The sequence below is a fragment of the Lissotriton vulgaris genome, chromosome 12 (genome assembly GCF_964263255.1).
Source record: "Lissotriton vulgaris chromosome 12, aLisVul1.2, whole genome shotgun sequence".
Taxonomy (NCBI): Eukaryota; Metazoa; Chordata; class Amphibia; order Caudata; family Salamandridae; genus Lissotriton; species Lissotriton vulgaris.
This window is the reverse complement of record NC_141700.1, coordinates 766401888-766428491: the sequence shown is the minus strand read 5'-3', so window position 1 is coordinate 766428491 and position 26604 is coordinate 766401888. Positions and strand designations below refer to the sequence as shown.

The following is a 26604-nucleotide window of genomic DNA, read 5'->3' as shown; positions in this document are numbered from 1 at the left end:
AATGAGGATCCATTAATAAGAAAGAGGAATGTAAGATGACTGAGAGTGAGTGAAGGGGAGTCACAGAGTGAAGGGATGAAAGGAATGAGGTTAATATAGAACGATAGAGGAAAAAGGAGTGAGGAAGTAAGTACACAGAAAGACAAAGGGAAGGACTGAGTGAACTGCAGTACAATGAGTGAAGAAAGGGAAAAGAGTAAAGGAGCAAAAGAAGGAAAGAGAGGGGAAGAGAACTAAAGCAGTGGTACTGAGAGAATGTGAGAAAGGTGAAAAGTGGTGCAAGGGAGAGCAGAAATGCAGACAGTTGAAATTGGATTGAGGAGTTGTGAAAGAAGTGGAGTAAAGGAACAGCGATGAAACAAAGTGAAAGAAAGGCAGTGTAAGTGAGTAAAGAGAGCTAAATAAGGGTGGAAAAGGGAAAATGAGTGTGAGACAATGGGAATACAATATAAATTACACAATGCAAACTATAGAATGACTTATACAATATGTTACATTGTTTATTTTTGCTAAAAGATTGTGTTTAAAAAAAAACATAAAAACTTACAAATCATATATGTACACTAATCTTTGATTCACTTACTTTTCCTTGAGGCCAAATAGTAGATAGTGAAGGTCCTTTTGGTGGAAAAAAAGTCTGCTGTTCTCTATAACTTCCATTTCATCGACTTCCTATGAAAAAAGATCTAAGAACATCATACCTTACACTTTCCTTACGGCCAAATAGTGTCAGATATAGGAGTATTTTTTAAAATGTCTCTAATTAAACTCTGAAATTACCGTTTACCCGAAGTTTTCAAAGAAAAGCTCATATAACATTTTCACAATCTTTAAATATTCATATTCCCTTTTTTGATCACTCATGTTCAACATTTCCTATAAAACTGATATCACTTACTATGAGATCCACTTACAGTACCTATATGAGATAAATAATTTTAAACATTAGACTAACTAACTTTTATTAACTACTCCCGTCTTCAAAGGCCAATTACCTTTACTAAAACTTTGGTTTTAAAAACACTAGGTAAGAATTTTTAAAGTCATAAGGCAAACGTTGTTTATAAGTCAAATGAGAATCATTGCAGTAACTCCAACCTTTTTGACATTTTAAGTAGCATGTATAATGTCCTGATGTTGTCGAAGGACCGTCATGATAAATAATAGCTACAGTTGTAAAGGTTCTTTCTGAAATTGATAACTGAGAAGACACAACATTTTTTATACAAGTTGTCAATTTAGTTCCATCAGGTCTACATCGTTGGAAAACTAAAATGATATACTGACCATAACTTTGTATAAATAATGTGGACAGCATTGGACACTTACATTGGGTACACACCATATTATGATCTGCTGCTTTAACTAGATTATTAAATGACACTGATTTACAGTCTGGTAAAGTCAAATATATAAATCTTTCAGTGTCTATTCTAGTATTACTTGATGAACTACAATTGTCGCAGTCATGCTGCCATTGATAAGAAAGGCTAAAAAGATTTTCTACATCTACACCTTCATCTTCCAAAACACCAAACATATACATTAAAAATTCCTGACAATCCTGCTGAATGTTCTGTGAAAATCTATCTTGACCAGAACACATGTCTAAAATATTTCGAATTTCTATTACACTTTCTATTTTTGATCTATCCCTGCTACATTTCTCAAACACAGAATTCAATAAACCACACAATCTTTGATCCGGATTTTCAACAATCTGTTCTTGTAAAGTTTGAAGAAAAAAAACAACATTAACCACTACATTAGCATAGCAGTTGACACCAGAATGGTTTTCAAACTGAAATCCAACAACATTTTCATCAGAATCCTTTTTCTTTCTGTTTTGAATTAAATTTTCATCTACTTTTTGTCTTTTTGCTACTACCTCACTGCAATTAGTCTCATTTCTTCTTTTTCGGCCTACCACACGTTTTTCAAACAGAGGATATTGAGGCAAATGTGGAGCATACTCTCTTCTTAACCTATTGTATTCTTTAACACAATCTAGATCTGCACAAATCTTTGTCTCATCACACTCAATCAAGTACAATCCTGATAAAGTTCTGACTCGTGATAATGCCACATATGCCATACCCTCTTTAAACACAGATCTTCTAATGTTCACCAAAGCACTATCTACACTTAAACCTTGAGATTTATGAATTGTCACCGCATATGCCAAACAAACAGGAAACTGTTTTCGGCGAACATATAAGTCTTTTACAAGCAAAAATCTAGCAGAACAACGACTGATTTGTTGTACTTGCTCAATGCCATCAAATTTTATTTTTAAAAATTCAATTCCATCTCTATTTCTATAATTCACAAAATCAACAACACAACCCATTGCTCCATTTACCAGACCTCTTTCAACATTTAAATTCCTTCTCAAAATGATACGACAATTTAAACACACATTCAGAGTCTTTTCAAAACCAGCTGTTTTAGATATACTTTTCTCTAATGAATCCAATTTTGTTTTCAAATTTTCTGACAAAACAATTGTTGCACCCATATGCTCTATTTTATCTATTGCTTCCATTTTCACAATCTCTTCATTTTCTAACTTTAACATTTTGTTGTTGAAGATGGAACATTCTTGCAGAGTTGGCATCAAACATATCCCAGATTTCTTCTCACTCATTTTTAAAAAAATATTCTCTGGAAGAATGTTTTCATTTGGATACAAATTTGAAAATAATCGAGCATGTAAAGCTTCTTTCCCAAGCTCACTTACTTTTCCGATTCTTACATCTTGTAGAATATTTTTATAATCTTCATCCTTTGCCTGTCGCATATTTTGAAGCAGTTCAGCATATTTAAAATGTAACCATATATTAACGTTTCCAATGCTTCCAAGGGACTTCCTGGTATCTTCATGCGTGATCATTTTAAACACTGGTTGTCCTTTTACTGGAGTCAACTGCAGTAGATCTTCAAAAACAATAATGTGTTTTCCTCCAAATAACACATCATACTCTGTTCTAAGAATTTCATGCATTCTCAAATGCACAAAAGCAAGCATTAGATTTGAGACCATGCTTACTTCATCAATGATAAGAAGTTTCATTTTCTTCAGGACTCTGGAAACTTCAGAACACGCATCTCCAGATAGCTTGTTGTAATGCAATTTATTATCATGCTCAACTGGCAGCATCAGTAAATGATGTAGAGTAATCCCTTTAATGGTATGTGCTGCCAGTCCAGTTGGAGCGGTTACAACACAAGACAGCGGTGATTCAGTCCTTTTCTGCAAATAAGTTGCAATGGCTTTAATCAGAAAACTTTTTCCTGTTCCCGCTTCTCCACTTACGTACAGTCGAACAGGCTTAAATGATGTACATGGGCATACTTTTTTCTCATGTCTGAATCCATGTTCAATCTGTTCTGTGACTTCGTCATATATCTTTTTCTGCTCAACGTTTAGTTGCTTTACCAAATCTTTTAAGTTAACTACATCCTCTTGAGCTTGTTCCATAGCACTTTCCACCTCATCCATGGCAGTTGCAGCTTCATTGTGGATAATTGGTCCTCCTAGTGGATCCTGACTCAATGAAGTAGAACTCTGACTGTCTTGAGAACTGTCTCTAGCAATCTCTTCAGCAATTGTGGTTTCTTGCTCTATTTCTTCGTTCAACATTTGCAGATAATTTGGAAAAACAGGACATTCTATAGTATCCTTAGTTGCATTAAAAGAGTCTTCATAACAGAGAAAATCTCCAAGTAGTTCCTCTTCTGTACGCCATGGCTTAAAGAGTTGCAAAAGAGCTAAATAGTCAAATTCTCTTTTGTCTGGAGCTTCGCAACTCAATTTTCGATGATTAATCAAATGGCCTTTTCTCTGCTTCACTAGACATCCTTCATACCCAATGACAGCATATTTTCCATTATTGATATATTCTGTGATGTTCCTCTTATAACTGTAGTTTTGCAGAACTTCATACAAACAAGTGTTCTCAAGGTGAGTACTTCTATTTGGATAGTATGTATCCAACATGTTTGTCTTCAAAATATCTGTACTGTTTGGTTCTTTCTCCGCCAAATATTCAATTTCTTGTACAGATTTCAAAACTCGGTTTCGTGTTGTAGCAAGACCTGTAGCAAGACCTAGACTCACCCAAATGGTTGTTCTTGATTTGGCATAAAGACTTGCTGATGATAACCGATCAGAACATTCATATGCTCCAATTTCTCGATGCGACAACATCTTCAGACTGAAACTGTATAATTTCTTGCTTAGACTCTTTTCATGTGAAATGTCCTCCCACATTTCCTTCAGTTCTGTCTTTTCTTTTTTTGTGATGTAAGATGTCACATATCGAGCCACAGCAATAGAGTTGTCAGCAACGAACTGAATATCCATATTAGCATTCCACATGGACAAAATCACTGGGTTGTAGTCGTTGATGTACTTGGACTCTTCGTTTCTTTTTAAATTATATGTATTTTTGGGTGATTTCCTCGTCACAGTATGTCGTAGAGATGACATCAAATTATTTACTCTTCCCTTAGAAATCACTGGTCGTGGAACGCAAAACGACATTTCGTGTAGTACTTTTCCTTGTTTTTGAATTTTCGACGACAGTACTTTCCACAACGATGAGATTGAAAACGTAAAACTTGTTGCCTTAAACTGTTTTCTTCAGTAGTTTTCGGAACAGCACATGTTGAATACTCTTCAATGAAACTCATCACTGTTTCATCCGAATCTGATCCAAATTTGGGTGCATCTTTAATCCATAACAACATATGTATATGAGGAGCACCTCTCGCTTGATATTCCGTCCTCCAAAAGAAATCCAAAACCTCTCCAAGGGGAGGATTTTTTTTGTTGGTAATAAAAGACATCATAGCTTCAAATCTATGATTAAAATATCTGCAAACATTCACTGGATCCAAAAAACGCAGTTCTCCAGGTGTTTTCAATTCTATATTTTGTATGTTTCCATTTGCCTCTCGTAGAAATTGAAGTAAGTCATCCCATGCATACTCAGCACAGCTAAGAGTGAGGAACCATGTAGGAGTTCCTAAGTTTCTTAGCATACATTTCAATTCCCCATGACGATGAAACCAATACTCGTTTGTTCCACGCTGACATGCCATGAGATTGATTAGCTGAGATTCCAAAATACTGTCTTGCAGATTGACTTTATCCATAAAGTCCCTCGCCAAAACATTTTTGCAGATGAGCTCCACTTTTTAGTATATGATTAACTGCATAAGAAAGCCCAGACAAATCACTTTCATACAGTAGATGAAACAAATACGGAATGCATTGACGAAACCTTGGATCTTCAGCATATAATCTTAAAGTCCGGTATTCAGCTGCAGGAATTTGAACTGGTCGATCGTCATATCGTCCACCTTGACCTGTTGGAAATAACTGTGGAAAAGAACGAGCTTCCAAACTTTCTTCCCATACACTAATAGGACTTCCTTTTGCTGCTTTCATTTGAAACAAGTCAATTGCATTCCCCATTACTTCTTTGGAATGCAAAGGATGAACAGTATAATGTTCATATATTTCTTCACTTCTAGACACATCAACTTTTAAAATTTAGCCAACTGAACAATCACTGTCTTTTTCTGTAGCTGTTTCCTCTGCTCCAACACTTACATCTTTATAGTACTCATTGTTTTTGACTTTCCTAACATCCACTAAATCTTGCCATATTTTCTTACTCTTTGTCGGAACCCCATTAACTAGAATAACCAGAGGATCCTCTTCTACTCTTTCTACACCAATTGTATCAATATTCTTCTTAACATCTAGAGGCAAATAAACAACTCTTCCCTTTAATCCTCTTTTTTCCTTGTCAAACTTTTCTGTACTTGAAATCTGTACATTGTCTTCCACATTACCATCCATTACTATATCCATTTCTACACTGTCCTCTTTGTTCCCAAAATAACAAAACTCAATTTCTTCACAAATAGTCTTCACATCTACTTCAGATCCATGCAAAAGAGCACTGTTTAACTGTTTAAGCTTAAGTGCTGGAGTTTTTTTATAATACAACCTTCTCACTAATTTCCTCACCTTATTATGATGCACTGCTAACATCCTAAAATGATGAAAAACACTCTGACATACTTTTCTAGAAAGACAAGCCAGTGAATGCCCATGCAAACCTGTGTTTTCTCTCACTCTGCAAGGATCTAACTGTTGCAAGATCTTCATTTTTTGTTTTAGACTTTTCTTACTATATGTACGTAAGAAATTTCGAAGCAAATCGATTGAATCCTGTCGCACACTACAAATACTACTGCACTTCCATGTGTACACTGGACCCTTAGTATGTCTCCCTAAAACTTCATCAGCTAACACCTCTTCTGCATCTCTAGACACAAGTTTCTCTTTTTCCATCACACAACCATCTTTCACCTCATATGCTCGACCACTGGTGTCAACTGCATGCACCAAATCCTTTTCCTGAAAGTAACTCTCCTCATTAAAAAATGGCTCAGAACTTGAACTATGCATCCATTCTCCAGAAAATACTTCACAAAAATTAGTCCGATTAATTATTCTTTTCCATCTACTGTTCGATTTGAAACATCAATTGCCTTATTAAGTATCCTAATTCTATTGATTACTAAAATAAATAATTTTTTCTTAACTTCAAAAGCCTGATCAACAAGCTTCTCTACACTTTTCTTTTTCTTGTAAAAAGCAGCTCTCTGTTTACCTTTCTTTTCATTTTTTAGCAAATTTAAAACTACCCTTTTGCGAAACATTCGTCTACGAATGTCCCTAAATTGATTTAACCTTCTATTGCTATCCATATTCTTCTCTCATGCTCCAATAGAGACATTTTTTGAGGGCCTCTCCTTCCTTTTCAAATTTGCTCTCTCCTTCTGGATCTTCACATTACCGTTAAAATTTGTTTTTGTTTTACATATGTTGCGAAAAAAAGACTTAGTTGTCTTACCAGGACCTTTTTGGGTGTTTTTTGAAGTACTTGTTGTAGAGGATTCCTTTACTTCCGTTGCTAATTTTGTAATTTTCCGTATGGTATTTTTTCTTCTCCTTTGCCTTGACGGCATTTTTGCTTACTTTTTAAATGTTGATTTCAATCTGTGGTAAAGAAAAAAATAACACATTATTGACCACTATTAGCAAACTACAAAGCAATCACAATAAGCAAACAATATAAACACTAATTTGCAACATATCTAAGTTTATACCACAGCAACTATATAACTAGAAGTAAGACAAAGAAAAACAGCTAGAGGGAGTAACACAAAAACACAGAGAGACTCAGACAAAGAAACAGGTAGAGGGAGTAAAACATACAAAAGGACTAAGACAAAGAGAGTGTATAATATGTTGAAGGACAGAAAAAGGATGTAATAGGGAAAGGAAGTAAGTCAAAAAAGGGAGTAAATCAGAAAAAGGATGTAACAGGGTATAAAACAGAGAAAGGGTGTAACAGGAACTAACACTGAGAGAGGGTGTTAGAAGAGAAAAGGTTGTAAAAGAGACTAAAACAGAGAGAGCCTGTAAAGGAAGAGACAGAGAGTAAGTTTTAGAGAGGGTGTAAGAGGAAGTAAATCAGAGACAGGATGTTACAAGAAATAGGACAGACAGAGGGTGTAACAGGAAGAGAGAAAAAAGTCAGAAAGAGAAATGGTATAAAACAGACAAAAGGTGTAAGAGAGAGTAACTCAAGACTAGAATATTACAAAGAAAAAGGTTGATTAGATAGTATCTGCATGATTCAAGAAAAATATTAACACATTTCACAATCATGTCATCTATGTTTCCTCAGATTACTCATATTTTTTCATAATGCTTGGTTAAAACATTTTGCTGCATAGAGAAATTATCTTTTTAGAAACACAGCACAAGACCTATGTACAAGCATTCAATTTCACTACTAAATCCCCTATCTTGCAAATGTTCATAGCAAGCATTATCAAAAAGCAAGACAGAAACCAACAGCAAAGAAACTCAGGGCCTTATTTATGAAGGCCTTGCGCCACCGGTGCGTCACTTTTTTCCCATGTTAAAAGTGACGCACCGGCGCCACAAGGCAATCATAAATAAGGCCCAAATGTAAATACCATTGATTTGCCCCCAAAATCGTTTTTTGAATAACATTTTAGAAACACAGTGCAGGACCTATGTACAAGCATTCAATTTCACTACTGAAACCTCACTGTTTCACAAAATACAAATCCTCTATCTTGCAAATGTTCATAGCAAGCATTATCAAAAAGCAAGACACAAACAACAGCAAAGAAACTCAGGGCCTTATTTATGAAGGCCTTGCGCCACCGGTGCGTCACTTTTTTCCCATGTTAAAAGTGACGCACCGGCGCCACAAGGCAATCATAAATAAGGCCCAAATGTAAATACCATTGATTTGCCCCCAAAATCGTTTTTTGAATAACATTTTAGAAACACAGTGCAGGACCTATGTACAAGCATTCAATTTCACTACTGAAACCTCACTGTTTCACAAAATACAAATCCTCTATCTTGCAAATGTTCATAGCAAGCATTATCAAAAAGCAAGACAGAAATCAACAGCAAAGAAACTCAGGGCCTTATTCATGAAGGCCTTGCGCCACCGGTGCGTCACTTTTTTCCCATGTTAAAAGTGACGCACCGGCGCCACAAGTCAATCATAAATAAGGCCCAAATGTAAATACCATTGATTTGCCACCAAAATCGTTTTTTTAATACCATTTAAAAAACACAGCACAGGACCTATGTACGAGCATTCAATTTCACTACTGAAACCTCACTGTTTCACAAAATACAAATCCCCTATCTTGCAAATGTTCATACCAAGCATTATCAAAAAGCAAGACACAAACGAACAGCAAAGAAACTCAGGGCCTTATTTATGAAGGCCTTGCGCCACCGGTGCATCACTTTTGTCCAATGTTAAATGTGACGCACCGGCGCCACAAGGCAATCATAAATAACACCCAAATGTAAATACCATTGATTTGCCCCCAAAATCGTTTTTTGAATAACATTTTAGAAACACAGCTCAGGACCTAGGTACAAGCATTCAATTTCACTACTGAAACCTCACTGTTTCACAAAATACAAATCCCCTATCTTGCAAATGTTCATAGCAAGCATTATCAAAAAGGAAGACAGAAACCAACAGCAAAGAAACTCAGGGCCTTATTTATGAAGGCCTTGCGCCACCGGTGCGTCACTTTTTTCCCACTATAGATAAGCTGAAAATCGCTTTGGTAAGGGTAATATTTCCAGTAAATTTCTAGGGATAGAATCTACGTAAATACAAAGAATTCGAGGGGAACGTTGCCCTGGTCCAAGAGTCTGGAGTCAAGAAGGTGTAGGTCCACAATGGGGGTCCTTGCACAGCGTGAGGCAGCCTTCACACACAGTAACAGAAATATTACCCTTACCAAAGCGATTTTCAGCTTATCTTGATTGGGGTTTCAAGCTTAATTATTAACTCTTTAGGCAATCATTTTTGTCCTGAGGATGAACCAATAATTTGTGAGGTTCGAAACCTCGTCGACAACAAGTGCACTAAATGCATAGTTAACATACAACTTGAACATGCATATGTGTATACTGAGGATTATCATTGTGCAATTTTAATTGTCAGATAACCCGTTTTTGCCTGAATATTCCTTCCCTTGTGTTTGTTCCCCAAGTGTGTTAGTCGGACACCGGCTGGTGTCCCACTTCCATCGCACTTTGTGTTCTATTCCCCTTGTCTTATATTATTCCTATCAAGAAATTAAAGTGTCCGGCTGGGCATTCTTAAAAATATAGCTCTATTTAGTCTATATTTATTGTCAGAATTTCCTTTTCTTTTACTAAGGACCTCTGTTCTTTGAAAATATGTAATGACGGCACAGCACACAAATTAAATAAAACAAAAATTTGCACAAAGAAAGTGGAGTTCGTTCAGGTTTCTGGTTTCAGGGAAAAGTGTGAGAAAAAGGATTGTTGCAATATAAATATATATATATATACATATATATATATCTATACTACTATTATAAAGAGAGAGCTGAAACCTTTGAGGCGGGTAAGCTCAAGAAGTACAGCACGAATCACAACACCCAATACAGCATTGTAAAGGACAGGTGCAGCAGAAGGACATAGGCTATACAGCTGCCCACCATATACACTAAAAAGGTAAAAGAACCTTAGGGGGAAAGTAGTCCCTTTTGCGCGTCAGCGTTGTGCTATCAGCAATGGGCGTGGCAAAAAACACTTATGGGCGTTGGCGTTGTCAGCGGCCTGGACAAAAACAAAAAAAGAAATGGGCATGGCTTTCATGGGGCGCATGGGCGTGGCTTTAACGGGGCGCATGGGCGCGGCTTTCACTGGGCACGGCATTCACAGGAAGCGCCATTCACGCCTCGGCATTCACATGCAATTCTTTCACGGGGCGCAGCATTCACGGGAAGCGCCGTTCACGCCTTGGCATTCACGCGCAATTACTGCTATATGGTGCACCGAAAAAGAAAGGTTTAGAAGACTCCCTTGTGGGCGTGAGCTCACACCTTAACATATTGCTCCATGGCTCCGGCGGAGGCTAAAGCGAGGCAGCGTAGCAGGCGAAATCACACAGTTAACGATTGCAATTTACTCTGGGGCTCAGGCGGGGCCTCAAGCCAGTCAGCCTACCAGCGTGAATCACACACGCGCAGCCCTTGCAAGCACGCTGTGACGCAGGGCACTGTCAGCGTACAAGGATTAACGTCGGACACAACGCTCTTGGGGATTACATAAACAACCCACTCCACACCACCCACAAGCTGCAAAGGTTACCGCTGATGACGCACAGATCACGAAGACTCTTCAAATACATTAAAGCTAAGGAGGCACATATCACCAACGCTCTTCCTAACAGTGCATGCACAAGCGGACAAACAAATTGCACACAAATTAACAACTAACGTTAACCTAGATCAACAACTTCTCAAGACAGGTAAAAGACAACGTGCAAGATCAATGTTAAAGAACGCATAAAAATCCTATTGCCTTTTGTCATACTTACGTAATGCTGCATACTCCCAATAAATTCACATTTCCTATTACAAACATTGCACACATTATATTTCATGCCCGGACAACGTCGGGACGGGCTGCTGGTATATATATATATATATATATATATATATATATATATATATATATATATATATATATATATATATATATATATATATATATATATATATCCGGAAACACGTTTGCTTTTAAAAATGAAAAGGAGCACTTAAGCAGGTTGCATTTGACAGCCGCATGGGGAGGCTCGGTCGAGTGACCTCCTAAATGCTTCAGGGCACTTTGGGATACAAAATAATTACACAGCAGCCTGGCCATGAGGAGCACCATCACTTACTGGAGGAGAAACACAGATTCCAGCAAGTGAGGCTGTCGTCATGCACTGATCAAGACGTTTTTCAGCACAGAGCCTCATATGCTGATTTAACCTGCCTAATGATCCGGAACCTACTAAGGACAGAAAGTAAGCCTAAATATTACAAATAAACACTTGAACTTACCTGAAATGACTAACAAATGCTCGCATTAGGAACTTTTCCAGCATGCACTGCTTAACTGCACTGAGCATACGCCCACCAGAGGGTAGCAATGATGACAAATAAAGCTGAAATTCAAACGCAATGCGAGGCTCAGGTGTTTGGTTTGTGGCAGCCCTAGAAGAAGGGATTTGTAATCCTGAAACTCGTTGGTTTTTAAAAATGAAAAGGAGCACTTAAGCAGGTTGCATTTGGAAGCCGCATGGGGAGGCTCGGTCGAGTGACCTCCTAAATGCTTCAGGGCACTTTGGGATACAATATATATATGTATATATATATATATATATATATATATATATATATGTATATATGTATATATATATATATATATATATATATATATATATATATATATATATATATATATATATATATATATATATATATATATATATATATATATATATATCCACACAAGTTCTCGCGAACAGCGCCGTAGTCTCAATATCACCGCAGCGCCGCCAAAGAACAGGAGACCCAGTGTTTCCGTGAGTAAATTAATTTATTCTGCAACACACGGACAGCATATATATATATATATATATATATATATATATATATATATATATATATATATATATATATATGTATATATATATATATATATATATATATATATATATATATATCATCCACATTTGCCACGCAAATAGACCTGAACCTTTGCAGGGCAGCCAGTGTTGCTGGTGCGAGGCTTCCAGGAAAACTTAAAGTCCAATCCTCCTTTCTTTCCTTCCAAAGAGGCACACTGGCTCTGGCTGGGTTGCAATATTTCATTTATTAAGTGAAACAACACGAAGGCAAGAGGCTTCCTTATCCCAACGTTTCTGCTTGTGAAAGCCTTGGTCACGGGAGGCAGTCTCTGTATTTTGAATTCCACCCACGTGGTCTGCTTTTACACAGCGTGGGCCGTATTCTCTTTCAGAGTGCGCAAAGGAAAACTTGAAGGCTTTGAATGGAAAGAGCATTCAGTGCTCCGACTTCCTTGTTTTAATGCCCTTTCCAATGCGCAAAAACAATGTCAGCTTCTTTGCACAGTTCGAAATGTTAGTAATTCACTCACTTGATTAAAAGCAGCCCCAAAGTTGCCCGTAAGCAGCAGAGCCCACTACAGGTAGGTATACGCCAATTCTTTAATTCAGGCAGCAGTTGTAGAACCATCAGCACTGTCCACAAAGTCCTTACATCAAGCCCAACGCGTTTTGTATAAACCACTTCATCAGGGGCTCTGGATAAACAGTCTGTACTCCAGCATTTCTGGCGGCACTTTTGATGATTGGATTACTCCGCCTCCGGGGGAGTGACCATGACCATGGCCTTCTGGTAATCGTAGTGCGCCCATACCACTCCAGTGAGCTGCCGTGTGTAGGACTGCCAATATAACAACGTAACCTCCAAGTGGAGTGTGGTTACAAGTTCTGGGGCACCTCACTGCTTTTTGTTCCTCAAATTACGGTAACCGTTTCCTTTCATATTCCCCCCTTTGACGGGGCTGCAGGGGTGTCGGCTGACACCGGGGTTTGCTTCCATGGCTCAGGCAAAATCCTGAATTTACCCTTACTGTCCTTTACCATTACCCACTTCTAAAACCTCAAATATGCCCCTACCACCCATACACCAAAAATTACTTTTACCACCCTTTACCACTACCCACCCCAAAACCCTAAAAATATAAACCCTTTACCTCTATTTACCCCTGAAGCCTAAAAATACAATTACCACCCTTTATTACTACCCACCCCTAAACCCTACAACTACTCTTACCACCCCAAACCCTTAAAATTACCCTTACTACCCTTTACCACTACCCAGCCCATAACCCTAAAATTACTTTTTCCAAAGACAGAGCGCATCTGGTTTGCTAATAACGTTGGCGCAGTTTGATGAATCATCAGAAAATGTTCCAAAAAAGTTCATCCACCACAGTCCCTTCCTGGAAGTTTTTGGGGTGATACGTCAAACGGGGGCTGAGAAATAAGAGTGTCCCAAAACACAAGATCCCTATGCATTTTCCATAGACTTCTTTATGCAGCACTACTGCAAAAACTGCTGAACGGAATTACACTAAACTTGGCAGAATGCTAGAGCGTGGTCCACAGATTGTGCTCTTTAATGATTTGGTGTAAATCTGTTCAGTAGTTTATGGGAAGTTATGGTTTAAAACATTTGGGTATCTGGACAGTTGGGTTCAAAGGACACTTGCGCAATTCCCTCCAACCCATTATTAAAAAATAGAGCATTCTGATTGGCTCAGGGAGCTTTTTTTCCCTTGGGCCTATTCGCGACTCCCACTGGAGCAAGGCTCTGATTCGCTGACAGCAAAAATTAGAAAAATATTGCTGCCAGTCATTAGAGGACTCAGGTACTTAGTCTCCTGTCCTGGAATTATTTGAAATAAAGAATATAAGGGGGCGTGGTAGGATACCCTGCCCCCCTAGGCTCTGTGGGGGGAACCCAGAGGGACTCACTCTGGGGCAGAACTTTACAAAAAAAATTGGGCGGTTTTGCCCTGATCCTGCAGCACTGTAATGACTCGGTTTTCCGTATGTTTTGGTGCCTCTGTCAGTTACCAGGCCATTACTTACCACAGCCCTTCTCAGGACTCATAAAAACACCACACTTTTAGAATACCTACCTGAGAAAGGAATAACACTGATAGCTAGAAATACTGCAAGTCTATAGCCATAGTTAGGAGGGTATGTAGAGCAACACAACGCACCCTCAGTGCAATCAAGAGCAACACAACGCACCCTCAGTGCGAACAACACCTTCCGGTGAAACAACGCGCTACTGCATGACAACGCACCACTGTGCGAACAACACCTTCCGGTGAACAAAACAAAACAACGCACCACTGTGTGAACAGCACCTTCCAGTGAAACAACGCGCTACTGCACGACAACGCACCACTGTGCGAACAAACAACGCTTCACTGTGCGAACAACACCTTCCAGTGAACAAAACAAATACATACCTCCTCCACTATGCTGGGAAGAAACACTTAGAATTTAGACATTCCTGCTGGGAGCCGATTTCCCTTCCGTATCAACAACTACCCATTAGAGGGGAAACTTGCCCAACCCTCTGTAAGCACTTGGTAAAAAGGCGCCTGACCTTCCCTCACAAGGAATACAGACAAATTATATGCTCTGGGGTTTCTTTATTACATAATGATAGAATGACAAAAGAAAGAAATAACTAAACATCACAGTAGACATTTTTCACAATAGCAATTACTAACATATACATATATGTAGAAGCTGAAAATAAAAATAATAGTTAAGCATAGACAGTTAGAAAATAAGAATTAGTGGAACACCTCACCAAGTTTCTATACATCTCTCTTCCTCTGGTTCAGTCAGGACTCTCTGCTCCACAGTCACGACTGCACGTCTGCACCGTGATGTATCACCAGACCGCCAAACCACCAGACTAACTCACTCTCTCCCTGAGAGCTCTCGGATCCTTTCTCTAATATAAAATGCAATCCTCCTACTTTTCTTATCAGATTCCTGTACCACCTCGTACCGAGAGCACAACAGCAGCTGGCCAGGCATTTGCTTTGACTCCGGCATGGAGTGAGCACATTCCTCTGATAAGAACCGGTCCTCTCTAGTTTAGCATGAGCGAAAAACAACTAGTAATTTAAACTTAACCTCTCACCTAAAGAGGCTCAGAAGATGGCAGCAGTTTAGAATATGGAGTTGCTCAAGCATATGTCATATGTCATATGTCATAGGTTTTTGTATAGCGCACTTTCATCGTGAGGTCTCAAGGCGCTTGCAGCAAAAACGGTAGACCACTTTAGTAGCTGTTGAGAAAAATGGTGGGGTTATTTGGGAACAACCAAGTTTTGAGCATTTTACGGAATTGTTTATGTTCAGTGATAGATATCAAGTGTGGGGCAATTTGTTCCAAAGTGAAGGAGCAAGATAGGAAAAGGCACGCTGGCCATAACGGGAGGTACGGACTCGTGGTTGAATCAGAAGTAGCTTATTGCTGGACCTTAAAGGTCTAGTGGGTACATACCAGTTGAGTTTTTTTTAAGATATTCAGGGCTGGTGTTGTACAGAGTCTTATGTATTGTACTCAGAATCTTAAAATGGCTTCTCTGACGCACCGGGAGCCAATGGAGTTTTTTTAGGCATGGAGCAGAGGCAGTTCAGGGGGGAAGATTCAAAATGAATCTGGCCGCAGTATTCTGAAGAGTCTGCAGCTTTGAGAGCAGACCCTCATTGATAGCGGCATGCAGAGCATTCCCATAATCCAGATAGCTGATGATCAAGCCCTGTACCATGGGTTTTCTGGCTTCGATAGGAAGCCATTTAAAAATCTTCCGAAGATTACGTAAGATACCATAGCAGGTGCCTGTGACCTGGTTAACATGGTTTCTCATGGATAAGGCACAATCTATCATTATTCCCAGATTGCGTACAACTGGTTTTGGGGAGGGACATACTCCCAATTCAGATGGCCACCAGTCTTGCGACCAGGATTTTTCAGCATTACCAAACAGCATGACTTCAGTTTTACTAGCATTCAATTGCAATTTGTTGTTATTCATCCAATTACTAATCTTGATCATACAGTTTTTAAAACAAGAACAAGTCCCGGAATGATCTGTGCCATAAGTGATGAGAAATTACAGGAGTAGAGGCAAAGGCCTCTACTCCTGCAAAGAGCCAAAATTAGTATGCAAGAAGGCATGAGATCATGCCAAAGCCAATAGGCAAGCCCTGCCATTAAGCAAGATGAAGTGAGAAACAGAAAGAGACATAATCAAACCCTTCTTTGTAGCTTCCGGTCTACACATCACTATGTCTATGTGATGATATGAATTGCAAAGCAAGATAACATGAAAGCATGTCAAAGGTAATAGTCAGCACTGCCATAAAACAAGGTAAAGTTAGAAACAGGCCTAAATATCACTATATTAGGCTAAAATATGCTGAGATGGTGGTGGGCAACGGTCATAACCGACCCAATCATTGAAAATACCTTGGTCACTACAAGCACACCTATGAGATTCTGCCAAAAAAAAGAAAAGACATTACATAAAAAGAGTTGACCCAAAAAGTACTGGGACCTGGGTATTAAATGTTACAGGGAAAGTGGTCCCAGTGTACACTTTTTTTATAAAAACAAAACAATCCTTTATACTCAATTTGAAGTGAAAATAATAAAACAACAATTTTAAGAGGGATGTTGTTTAATCACATCCTCCTCAAGGCAATGTATGACAAAAACCATCTTGCAATATATACAATGTGCCCAGAAGGAAAAGGGGAAAGTGGGATGGGTAAAGTCATTAATTGTGATAGAAAGTCTTTTGCCATTTATACATCAAAGTCTTTAAGCATAGGACTAGTACAGAGCTGTCCATGCCGAGCTGTAAAATGACAAAAGCCATTTATCACTCCAGGCACAATATTACAGCTTTGAATTGGTAAAATACCAACTCAAGCCAACCTGAAATGAGTAAAAGCAACCCCTGACACAGTGTTTTGCTCTAATTAGAGCTCTTCAGAGAGGTATAGCTTTGTCCAGACACAAGGGAGCACCCAGTATTAAGTCAAAACAAAACCCTTTCAGGCATAGAGTGACGCATAAATTATGCAAAAGAGGAGAGAATTCTGGGTAGTTCTCAAGTTTAGGTGGGAAGCAGCTCCTGTTAGAGCACTCTCAACACCAGCGACACTCTAGATCTGCTCACCTCAAATGTCTGTTTTTCCATAAAGTTTTTAAGCATAGGATTAGCACAGTGCCATCCACGCCGAGATAGAAAATGACAAATTCTTTTGCCATTTATTCAGCAAAGTCTTTAACACCTTGGCTGCTAGGCGTTTTCCCGCTGTGTGCTGGAAAATTATTGATGCCATTATTCATGACGAGCTCAGCTCGTCATCAGCACACGACCACCGTGGCTGATGACGAGCTGAGCTCGTCATCAGCATCGAAAGGGTTATGCATAGGACTAGTACAGTGCTGTCCTTGCCGAGCTGTAAAAATGACAAAAGCCATTTATCACTCCAGGCACAATATTACAGCTTTGAATTGGTAAAATACCAACTCAAGCCAACCTGAAATGAGTAAAGGCAACCCCTGACACAGTGTTTCGCTCTAATTAGAGCTCTTCAGAGAGGTATAGCTTTGTCCACACACAAGGGAGCACCCAGTATTAAGTCAAAACAAAACCCCTTCGGGCATAGAGTGACGCATAAATTATGCAAAAAATGCAGGAGAGAACTCTAGGTAGTTCTCAAGTTTAGGTGGGAAGCAGCTCCTGTTAGAGCACTCTCAACACCAGCGACACTCTAGATCTGCTCACCTCAAATGTCTGTTTTTCTATCAAAGTTTTTAGGCATAGGATTAGCACGGTGCTATCCACGCCGAGATAGAAAATGACAAAGTCTTTTGCCATTTATACAGCAAAGTCTTTAAGCATAGGATTAGCACAGTGCTATCCACGCCGAGATAGAAAATGACAAAGTCTTTTGCCATTTATACAGCAAAGTCTTTAAGCATAGGACTAGTACAGTGCTGTCCTTGCCGAGTTGTAAAATGACAAAAGCCATTTATCACTCCAGGCACAATATTACAGCTTTGAATTGGTAAAATACCAACTCAAGCCAACCTGAAATGAGTAAAAGCAACCCCTGACACAGTGTTTCGCTCTAATTAGAGCTCTTCAGAGAGGTATAGCTTTGTCCAGACACAAGGGAGCACCCAGTATTAAGTCAAAACAAAACCCTTTCAGGCATAGAGTGACGCATAAATTATGCAAAAAAGAAGGAGAGAACTCTGGGTAGTTCTCAAGTTTAGGTGGGAAGCAGCTCCTGTTAGAGCACTCTCAACACCAGCGACACTCTAGATGTGATCACCTCAAATGTCTGTTTTTCTATCAAAGTTTTTAAGATTAGAATTAGCACAGAGCTATCCACGCCGAGATGACAAATACTTTCCATGTGTGGTAAAGGCACAAAAACGTACCTGTGTGGTAAAGGCATTGCATGGTAAACACATTGCTTGGTATACACATTGCATGGTAAAGACAGCATTATAAAGGCTGTTTCCCAATAATTAGTCGACTGTCATGTATATTTTCTATTTTCTTTTGCTCCACACTCTTCCCTCCCTGTCTCATGCTTCTTCAGTTTTCTTGCCTTCATCATTCCACTTTATTTGTTTTTTAATGTAATGTATATTTTCCATTGTTTTTGGTGCCAGGGTCTCCAATAAAGTAATTCTTAATTTCTCTGTCCCGGACCTTCTGATTTCTACAGGAATCTATAACTGGGTATCCCTTGGGAGCTTGTGTTTGCTTGTTTGTTTGTGTGTTTGTATGTGTGCTAGTGCGCAACTGTGCATCTATGTGTGAAGGCGATTCCCCAGAGACATAATTGGACTACACTAGGGAAGCACAATGAGAGAAGGAACATGACACCAGTGGTGTGTGTGTGCCATAACTGAGGCAGATCATAACAATATTTGTTTTCTTCCCTCTCAGGCTTCGGTTGGGCTCTGGTATATTCACCAACCATGGGCGCCATCCCAAAGCACTTCCTCCGCCGAAGGGGCTTGGTTCTGGGCTTGGCACTCACTGGAAATGGCTTCTCCACCATCTTCTTCTCACCACTCTTCCAATTTCTTATTGACATTTACAGCTGGCGAGGGGCCCTCCTCATCCTCTCAGCAATACAGTTGAACCTGTGCATCTGTGGGGCTCTACTTAGGCCTGTCTGTGTGAGGCAAGACCACAACCATTGCAACGGAGAAGCAGAAAAGCGCAGCACATGTGCTTTGTTCTTGCACAAGTTGACTTCTGACCTGAACTTCAGCCTGTACCGGAACCGTGGCTTTGTGATGTTTCAATTGGGCACGTTTCTCTTCTCTACTGGTACCTTCATGGTTTACGTCCACCTGGTGTCACACGGGAAAGACCTGGGCCTCAGCAGCTACGAGGCAGCCTTTCTCATGTCGGTGACAAGTCTAGCAGACATGTGCTCTCGCCCCCTATCAGGCTGGTTTGCTGACCTCAAGCTACTTTCATCCCTGCAGCTTTCAGCTTTGTGGGCCTCAATAACTGGTCTCAGTATGCTCCTCTTGCCCCTTGGCAGCACCTTCCATGGCATCATGGCCCTTGGGCTCTTCTACGGCCTTAACACTGGTGCCTTTGCACCAGTGTTTTATAATGCGCTTCCCGATCTGGTGACCACGGAGAGGACGACCAGTGCTGTAGGGCTCTCCATGATGGTCAATGGCTTTGCTGCACTACTGGGTCCCCCATTTTCAGGTAAAATGAATTGGAACAGAGCAAATCATATTGCAAAGGGCAAGTCAGGAGTTTAGTAGAAGAGGAGTGACAAATAGGAGTAGTATTAGAAGGACGTCAGAAAGAAAGAAGAAGTGGAAATGATCCACACTCATAAATGTATAAAACATATTTGACTTGGATGCATTCAGGAGATATCAAATGGATTTTTGTAGATGGATGTTTTTTCAATACCATAGTGCTGATGCGCTTACTGTGACTACTCTAGTCACTGCACACTAACAAATTACTCTTGTATGCACATAGCTGCTTGAGTGAACTTCTGTGTGTCTGTCTTTTGTAAATTTCATACAATGGGCTAGTCAGTATTAGATGAACCACTTCCGAGAGCATATCAAATGGTGATGAGGGCATTTCCTTGCACATGAGGACTTCACATTCTATTTGACCAATTAAAAGCAACTTATGTAAGGTAAGTGAAGAGTTCTTTTGAACATGCAAGGAATATCACCAACACCCAACAGCTCTGGTCAGAAAAATCGCCATCTGTTTCTCTTACTGTCTGCATGCAGTAGGATCTCCTACATTGTCTCCGGCAGCATATCATGGAGTAAACCAAAGGGTCAGGGGAAAGGGAAGGGAAAGAAGAATTAAAAATAAGGTAAGTAACATTACCTATTTGAGTATCTCTTCCTCTAAGGAGGTAATATATAAAACACTAGATATTGAGATGATTCGGGTAAATTTGCTAATTTGGTAGTCCTTACAACCGGTAGGAATTTTGGTTGCCCTCCTCGTCTTAGTTCTAATTACTCAGTGGTCTATTCTGTACTGTCTTGTTAGAATAAACCATTTGCCCTTCACGAATAAGGATCACAGAGCTTGGATTTGCATATCTTCTCCATATAATCCCATAAATACCACCATTTTTTGATCATCTGAAAAATTGATCCTTTTGGCCTGTTTTTGCCCTGGTCTATGTAGACCCAAACTCCGGATGTCTTTTTCCATAGTGCGGTCTTTGCTACACTTTTCCTCACACATTTCTTGGTGCTTCCATACCTTCTGCACTATGTTTTTCCAATTCCACAGTGGAATGGATCCACTATGGATACCTTTTCCCACCATACATTATTATTAAAGGGGCTACTATTATCTTAACTCTCAGAATTTTTCCTTCATACAAACATAATTAATCTCTCTCATCCCAATATTGTTTGAGTTGATTTTCCAAAGCTTTTTTCTTAAGTCAATCATCCAATATATACTGGTTGATTCTGTACCTATCATCCTCCGCACAATCCACATCTCACTCATGTTTGGTAAAACTTTTTTGCCTCATATTCAGAGCTACATCATCAATTGTGCTACTCTCCTTTTCTGTATCTGTCACTGGTAAGCTGAATACCCAATTGGTAACCATATTCTTCAGTGCAGGTAAGTATTCCATGACAAAGTTATTGCCTTCTAGCCCCAACATCCATTTGTAAATTCTAGGGTTTGTCCTTTCTGAACGTTTAGTAGTGAAAGCATGAATGAAGAGCTTGTGGCCAGTACTACAAGTGTTCTGTGTTTCTCCTATTTATTTATTTATAGATTTTAATATAGCGCGAACGAGACCCTTAGGTATCAGAGCGCTTTACATAACATGCGGTATGTTAGAGATAGAACTTATATAATATAACGATTCATAATGATATGAGGTAGGTAAGTATATAGCCTTCAGGAGTTAAGCGTAAAAATATATACACAGTGACATGAGGTAGATTTAGGATACAACTTGGTGTCAAGGTGTACTGGGACTTCCAGTATGCAAAAGTTCTTAACTGTCTTCATCCTGTGCAATCTGCGTTCTACAGTCTTGTGCCAGGAGTAGAGTCGTACCGCCGGTGACTTTCTCCTTACTTACATTGATGTTCTGTGTTGGTAACATCTCTGTCACGGTGCTAGGGATGAACTGTCTTACCTATGTAAGGAACTTACTCATCAGGAAGATCTTATCTTCCCTCCTAAATGTTGCTGTGTTTGAATTTTCCTAATGTTTGGAGGGAGTGAGTTCCAGATTCTGGGGGCTGCTCCTGAGAAAGCTCTGTCATATGTTTTCCTCTTCCTGAAAATGGGTGGTCTCAACAATAGCTCCTTGGCACTCCTGGCTGGTCTGCTTCCTCCTGATAATTCAATTTTCTGTGCAGGGTATCTTGGTGTATCGTAGTGGAGCGCTTTGTGGGTGATACATACCATTTGTAGCTGAATTCTGGCCTCGTATGGTAGCCAGTTTAATGCTTTCAGGTGTAGAGAGATATGGTCGAATTTCCTCGATCCGATGATGGGTCTTGCAGCTGCATTGACGCATGCTTTTAGTGGTGCGCTGGAGATTTTTGGTAGACCTGCTAAGGTTGTACATCCATATTCAATCCTTAAGATAACTAATGATTGGACTGCCATTTTGAGATCCGCCTTAGAAATGAATGGTTTCAATTTACTAATGTAGTTCAAATGAAAATGGGCACTTTTTGCCATTGATTTAATGTGGACTTTCATGTCTAGGTTCTCATCCAACGTGATTCTTAGTGATTTCGCTGAGTCAACTAGAGTAGGGGTGCAATTTAAGGCTGTGATCAGTTTGGACCATTCCTTCACTTCTGTATGGTTCTTTGATGGTAAAATTACTAGGAATTCTGTTTTTTGTGCGTTTAGCTTCAGATGATTGCTCGTTAACCATTGTAATGACATTTTTAAGGCCTCATTCATTAACTTGATGTCTTCCAGAGACACGATCTTGATATATATTTGTGTGTCATCTGCGTACATGTGATAGGATATCTTTGAGTTTCGGAGAACTTTTGTAAGAGGTTCGACATACATGTTGAACATTGATCGAGACAATGTAGTACCTTGCGGGACACCAAAAAAGTTAGAGAATGATGTTGAAAGTGTTTGGTTGACAAGGAATCTTTGCTTTCTATTCTGAAGGAAGGATTCAAACCATTTCAGCAAATTTCCAGACATTCCCATCCTGTCATGGAGCCTGGTCAGTAATGTTTCATGATTTACCATGTCAAATGCAGATGACAGGACAAGGAGGATTAGTAGGCATGTGCGATTGTGATCTAGGGTCTGTAGTCCGCCATCGATAATATGTAGGATCGCTGTTTCCATGCTGTGTCCTGTTCTGAATCCCGACTGGCAGTCGTCCAGTAGCGTGAAATTGGCGATGTGCTGGCTCAGTTGATTTTGCACGCATTTCTAAATTACTTTGGCAAGTAAATGAATATTGTTGGTCACTGGGTACAAATTATTAGGATCTGCCGGGTCCGCTGTAGGTTTTTTGATGATGGGACGACTTGACCTGTTTTTAGGCATTCTGGAAGGATCCCTTGGGATAGAGAGGCATTTATTATTTTCGTCCATATTGGAATCACAATATGGCTGATTTCTTTCAGGCATTTTGAAGGGAGTGGGTCATTGTAGTGGTTGTTAGGTTTGATATCCGAGAGCGTTTTGGCGATGGTATTCTGGTCATATAGTTTGAAGGTATCCCACTGGGCCTAGTTTTTTGCCTTATTATAGACAATTTTCAAAGTGGTATTGATCGTTGAGGTTTGTTGGTTGGGAAGGTTATCAGCTGCTCTCCTGAGCTCTCTTTCAAGCGTGTTGGCCTTATCGGTGAAGAATGTTGAGAATTCTTCACAACTTAATTGCGTTTTAGTAGTCTCTTGGGCGGATTTGGACAGCTTATTGGATTGTTGCTTTAAGATTTCAAATAGTTTCTGTGGTCTGTTTTTGACGTTATCCAATCCCGATCTAATAAATTCCTTTTTGGAATTGAGGATCTTTTTGTTGTATTCGTTTCTAATTTTTCTTAGGGATGTCAGTTCGGGGGATGATGGGTGTTGTCTCCATTTTCTTTCTGACAGTCTAAGTTTCCGTCTGTCTTCATTTAGTGTCCCATTAAACCATGGATTTTTAACCTTCTCTGTGACTCTTTTCAGTTTTAGTGGCATGATGGTGTGGACTATATTCATTACTGATGTAGTGTAGTGATTTGTTAGGTCATTCACATTCTGCAGGTTGTTAGGTGGATTTAGGTCCTTCTCACAGCTTTCTACTCGCAGTTTAATATTCGAGTCTTTAGTGTCCCGAGTCCATTTTTTGAGTTTGATATGTTGCCTGGTCTTGTTCTTTTTCAAAGTGGGTATCAGGAAGGTTATAGCATGGTGATCCAACCAGTCGCATGGAACAATTGACAGGATTGAAGTATTGTTTCTCGATATTATCCAGTCTAACGTAGCTCCTTTCGAGTGTGTTGGCTGTGTGCATGCTTGGGTGAGGTTTAGCTCCGCTAAAAAGTCTTTGAGAGCGTTGACCTGTTTGTCATTGCCGTCGTCCCAGTGTAAATTAAAATCACCTAGGAATATGTTATTAGTGTCAGTGTTAGAGTTAGCCGTTATGATCTCCATTAACTGGTCTATGAAAGTAGCATTATTTCCTGGTGGGTGGTAAAGCGCATGCAGGTTGCACCTTTGGTTGTCTGCCGATCTTATATTGAGACCGAGATATTCACAGGATTCGAGTGGGTTGGATTATATTTGGCTGACCTCTATATCCGATCGGTGAATGCAGGCTATACCACCTCCTGTCTTTTTAGTCTATCTAGTCTCACAATGTTATACTGAGGGGTACTAGGAGATCCATGAATGGAGACGAGGATTCCGAAAGCCATGTTTCTGTAAGGATTGTCTTGTCAAATTCCTAATGATGAGGTCAGCTATGTCTGATGCATGTTTTGCTTCAGACCGACAGTTGAGCAGTAGTCATATCAGAGGTTTCCCTGAGCTACTTGGGTTCGGTTTTTGTGAGTCGGTGATTAGCTGGACATGTTGTAAGTTGTTAAGGTTGGGTTTCCTTTCATTCTGTATGGATGTTCTATTAGCGTCGATCAGGACTGTTTTAATTTCCTCACCTCTACTGCGGTCCGTGGGCTCATACGCCCGGAGTAAGGATAGGGTTTCCTCTTCCGATAAGTAATTACGATTCCTCTCTGGTCGATTATGCCTTTTTGATAATGGCATGGCCGTCTCATTGCTCTTTCTTTGAGAGTTGTGTACTAGTTCTTGGATGTGCTCAACTTCAGAGTGAGTGTTTACCATGATTTCGAGTAACTTTTCTGTCGTTTGCAGAGTGCTTAGTATGTCTTGCGCCATGTTGCCTATTTGTATTTGAAGCTCTTTGATTTCTCTCTGAGTCTGGGGTTGCATATTAGGAGTGCTCACTTGCTTATTTTGTGGTTCGCGTTTTGCTTTTCCGTGTTTTAAGATCTGTTCTCCTTGCCAAGATCCTTTTTTTTTGTCATTTGTTCGGTTGTCTGCTCCACCTCTATTTGTGATGTGGGATGCATTATCTATGCTTTGTGATCTTAGTACCACGTTTGGGGGGGCATACATTTCGGATGGTTCTAGATGTCACTTGTGCTGTAGTAGCATGGGGTATGGAAGGGTTGATATCTTCCAAATCAGTTATTTGCAGGATCTCATTGAGTGGCCTACTTGTAAGTGATGCACCTTCATTTGGGAGAGGCGTTGATTCTTCTCTCTGGCACTGCTCCTGGTCGTTATTCGCATATCGTGTAGACATCTCCATTCTTTCTGTATCATTCCCAACCAATGTCCTTCCTGTTACAATTGTGTCTCCTAGTAGCGTAGATTGTTCCCAAGGGTCTCTAGTTCGTATGAAGTCTGTGGTGGTAGCGTTGTTGGTGTCTAGAGTGTCTTCTTGTGGGGTCCAGTGTTGTTGAGATCTTGAGTTCTCTACAGATTCTTTTAAGGTTGAGAACATGTTGTCGAATTTATCTAATTCGTTGTTGGCTGCTTGTAAAAGCACTATTCTGTTCTTGTAAATAGTTATGCACAGGTCCGCTCTGCATCAGGGTGACGATGTGATCATACGTTTTGTGGGTTAACCTGAGCACTCCTGTGTGCTACAAAAGCAAAGCTAGAAAAAAGACATGAATCATGTTGCAAAGTGAATAAAACTTTGAACATCAAAATACCCTTGTATCAACTTGCTTTTGTAGCACACAGGAGTGCTCAGGTTAACCCACCTTACACCTGTAAGGTTCTTCGTGTATTCATATTTCTTCCCCTCCTGGACAGTAGGGGTTCACCCTGAGCACCCTAAAAGACTGTACTTTCACCGTTTACCAATTAGGCTCACCGATTTACCTTTGGAGTGCAGCGGATTTCTTCTACACATTGATCATAAGTTTTGTGCCATGTGGGATATTGTTTATAGTTTTCATGTTGAGAATTTTTGTGATGGCATTGCACCATTTAGCCGTTCTTTTGGTGAAGAATATCAGGTCATTCACTATAATGCCTTTGTCTGTGCTAAAGGAGGGGTCAGAGATCAGCGTGTCCAGGTTTTTCCTTATTAGATTGTGCTTGAATTTTTTGGCTGCATTTTTGGATAATTTGGTTGGATATTTTATGACATGATCGTTCATGCCTACTGGCTCTAAGTAGCTGTCGTCCATATTTGCTGCTTGGCGTAATGTATTGTATGAGTTGCCCTCTCTTACATGTCACTCTCTGTCTCCGGTTGTTAGCAAGATTAATGTAATCCTTGTAGTGTCTCTTCTCTACTTAATTGCTAATATTTACCAATTGTTACTTTGTCTTCTCTGCTTAGTTGCCAATTGTCCAGTTTGATGCTTGATGTGCTCTCTTACTCCCCTGTCTGCCTGTGGTTTCTGTAATTGAGTTTGTTCTCTTCTTATA

General features: G+C 39.7%; 1 protein-coding gene across 1 annotated transcript in view; it reads left to right on the top strand.

Moving 5' to 3' along the window:
- The window catches only part of LOC147678638 (monocarboxylate transporter 13-like), a 93135-nt gene that overhangs the window by 51190 nt on the left and 15341 nt on the right, over positions 1 to 26604 (top strand). Inside the window, exon 4 of the mRNA XM_086946086.1 lies at positions 19064 to 19849. Within this exon, the coding sequence (XP_086802212.1) occupies positions 19064 to 19849 (786 nt within the window). The remainder of the gene's footprint in view (positions 1 to 19063; positions 19850 to 26604) is intronic.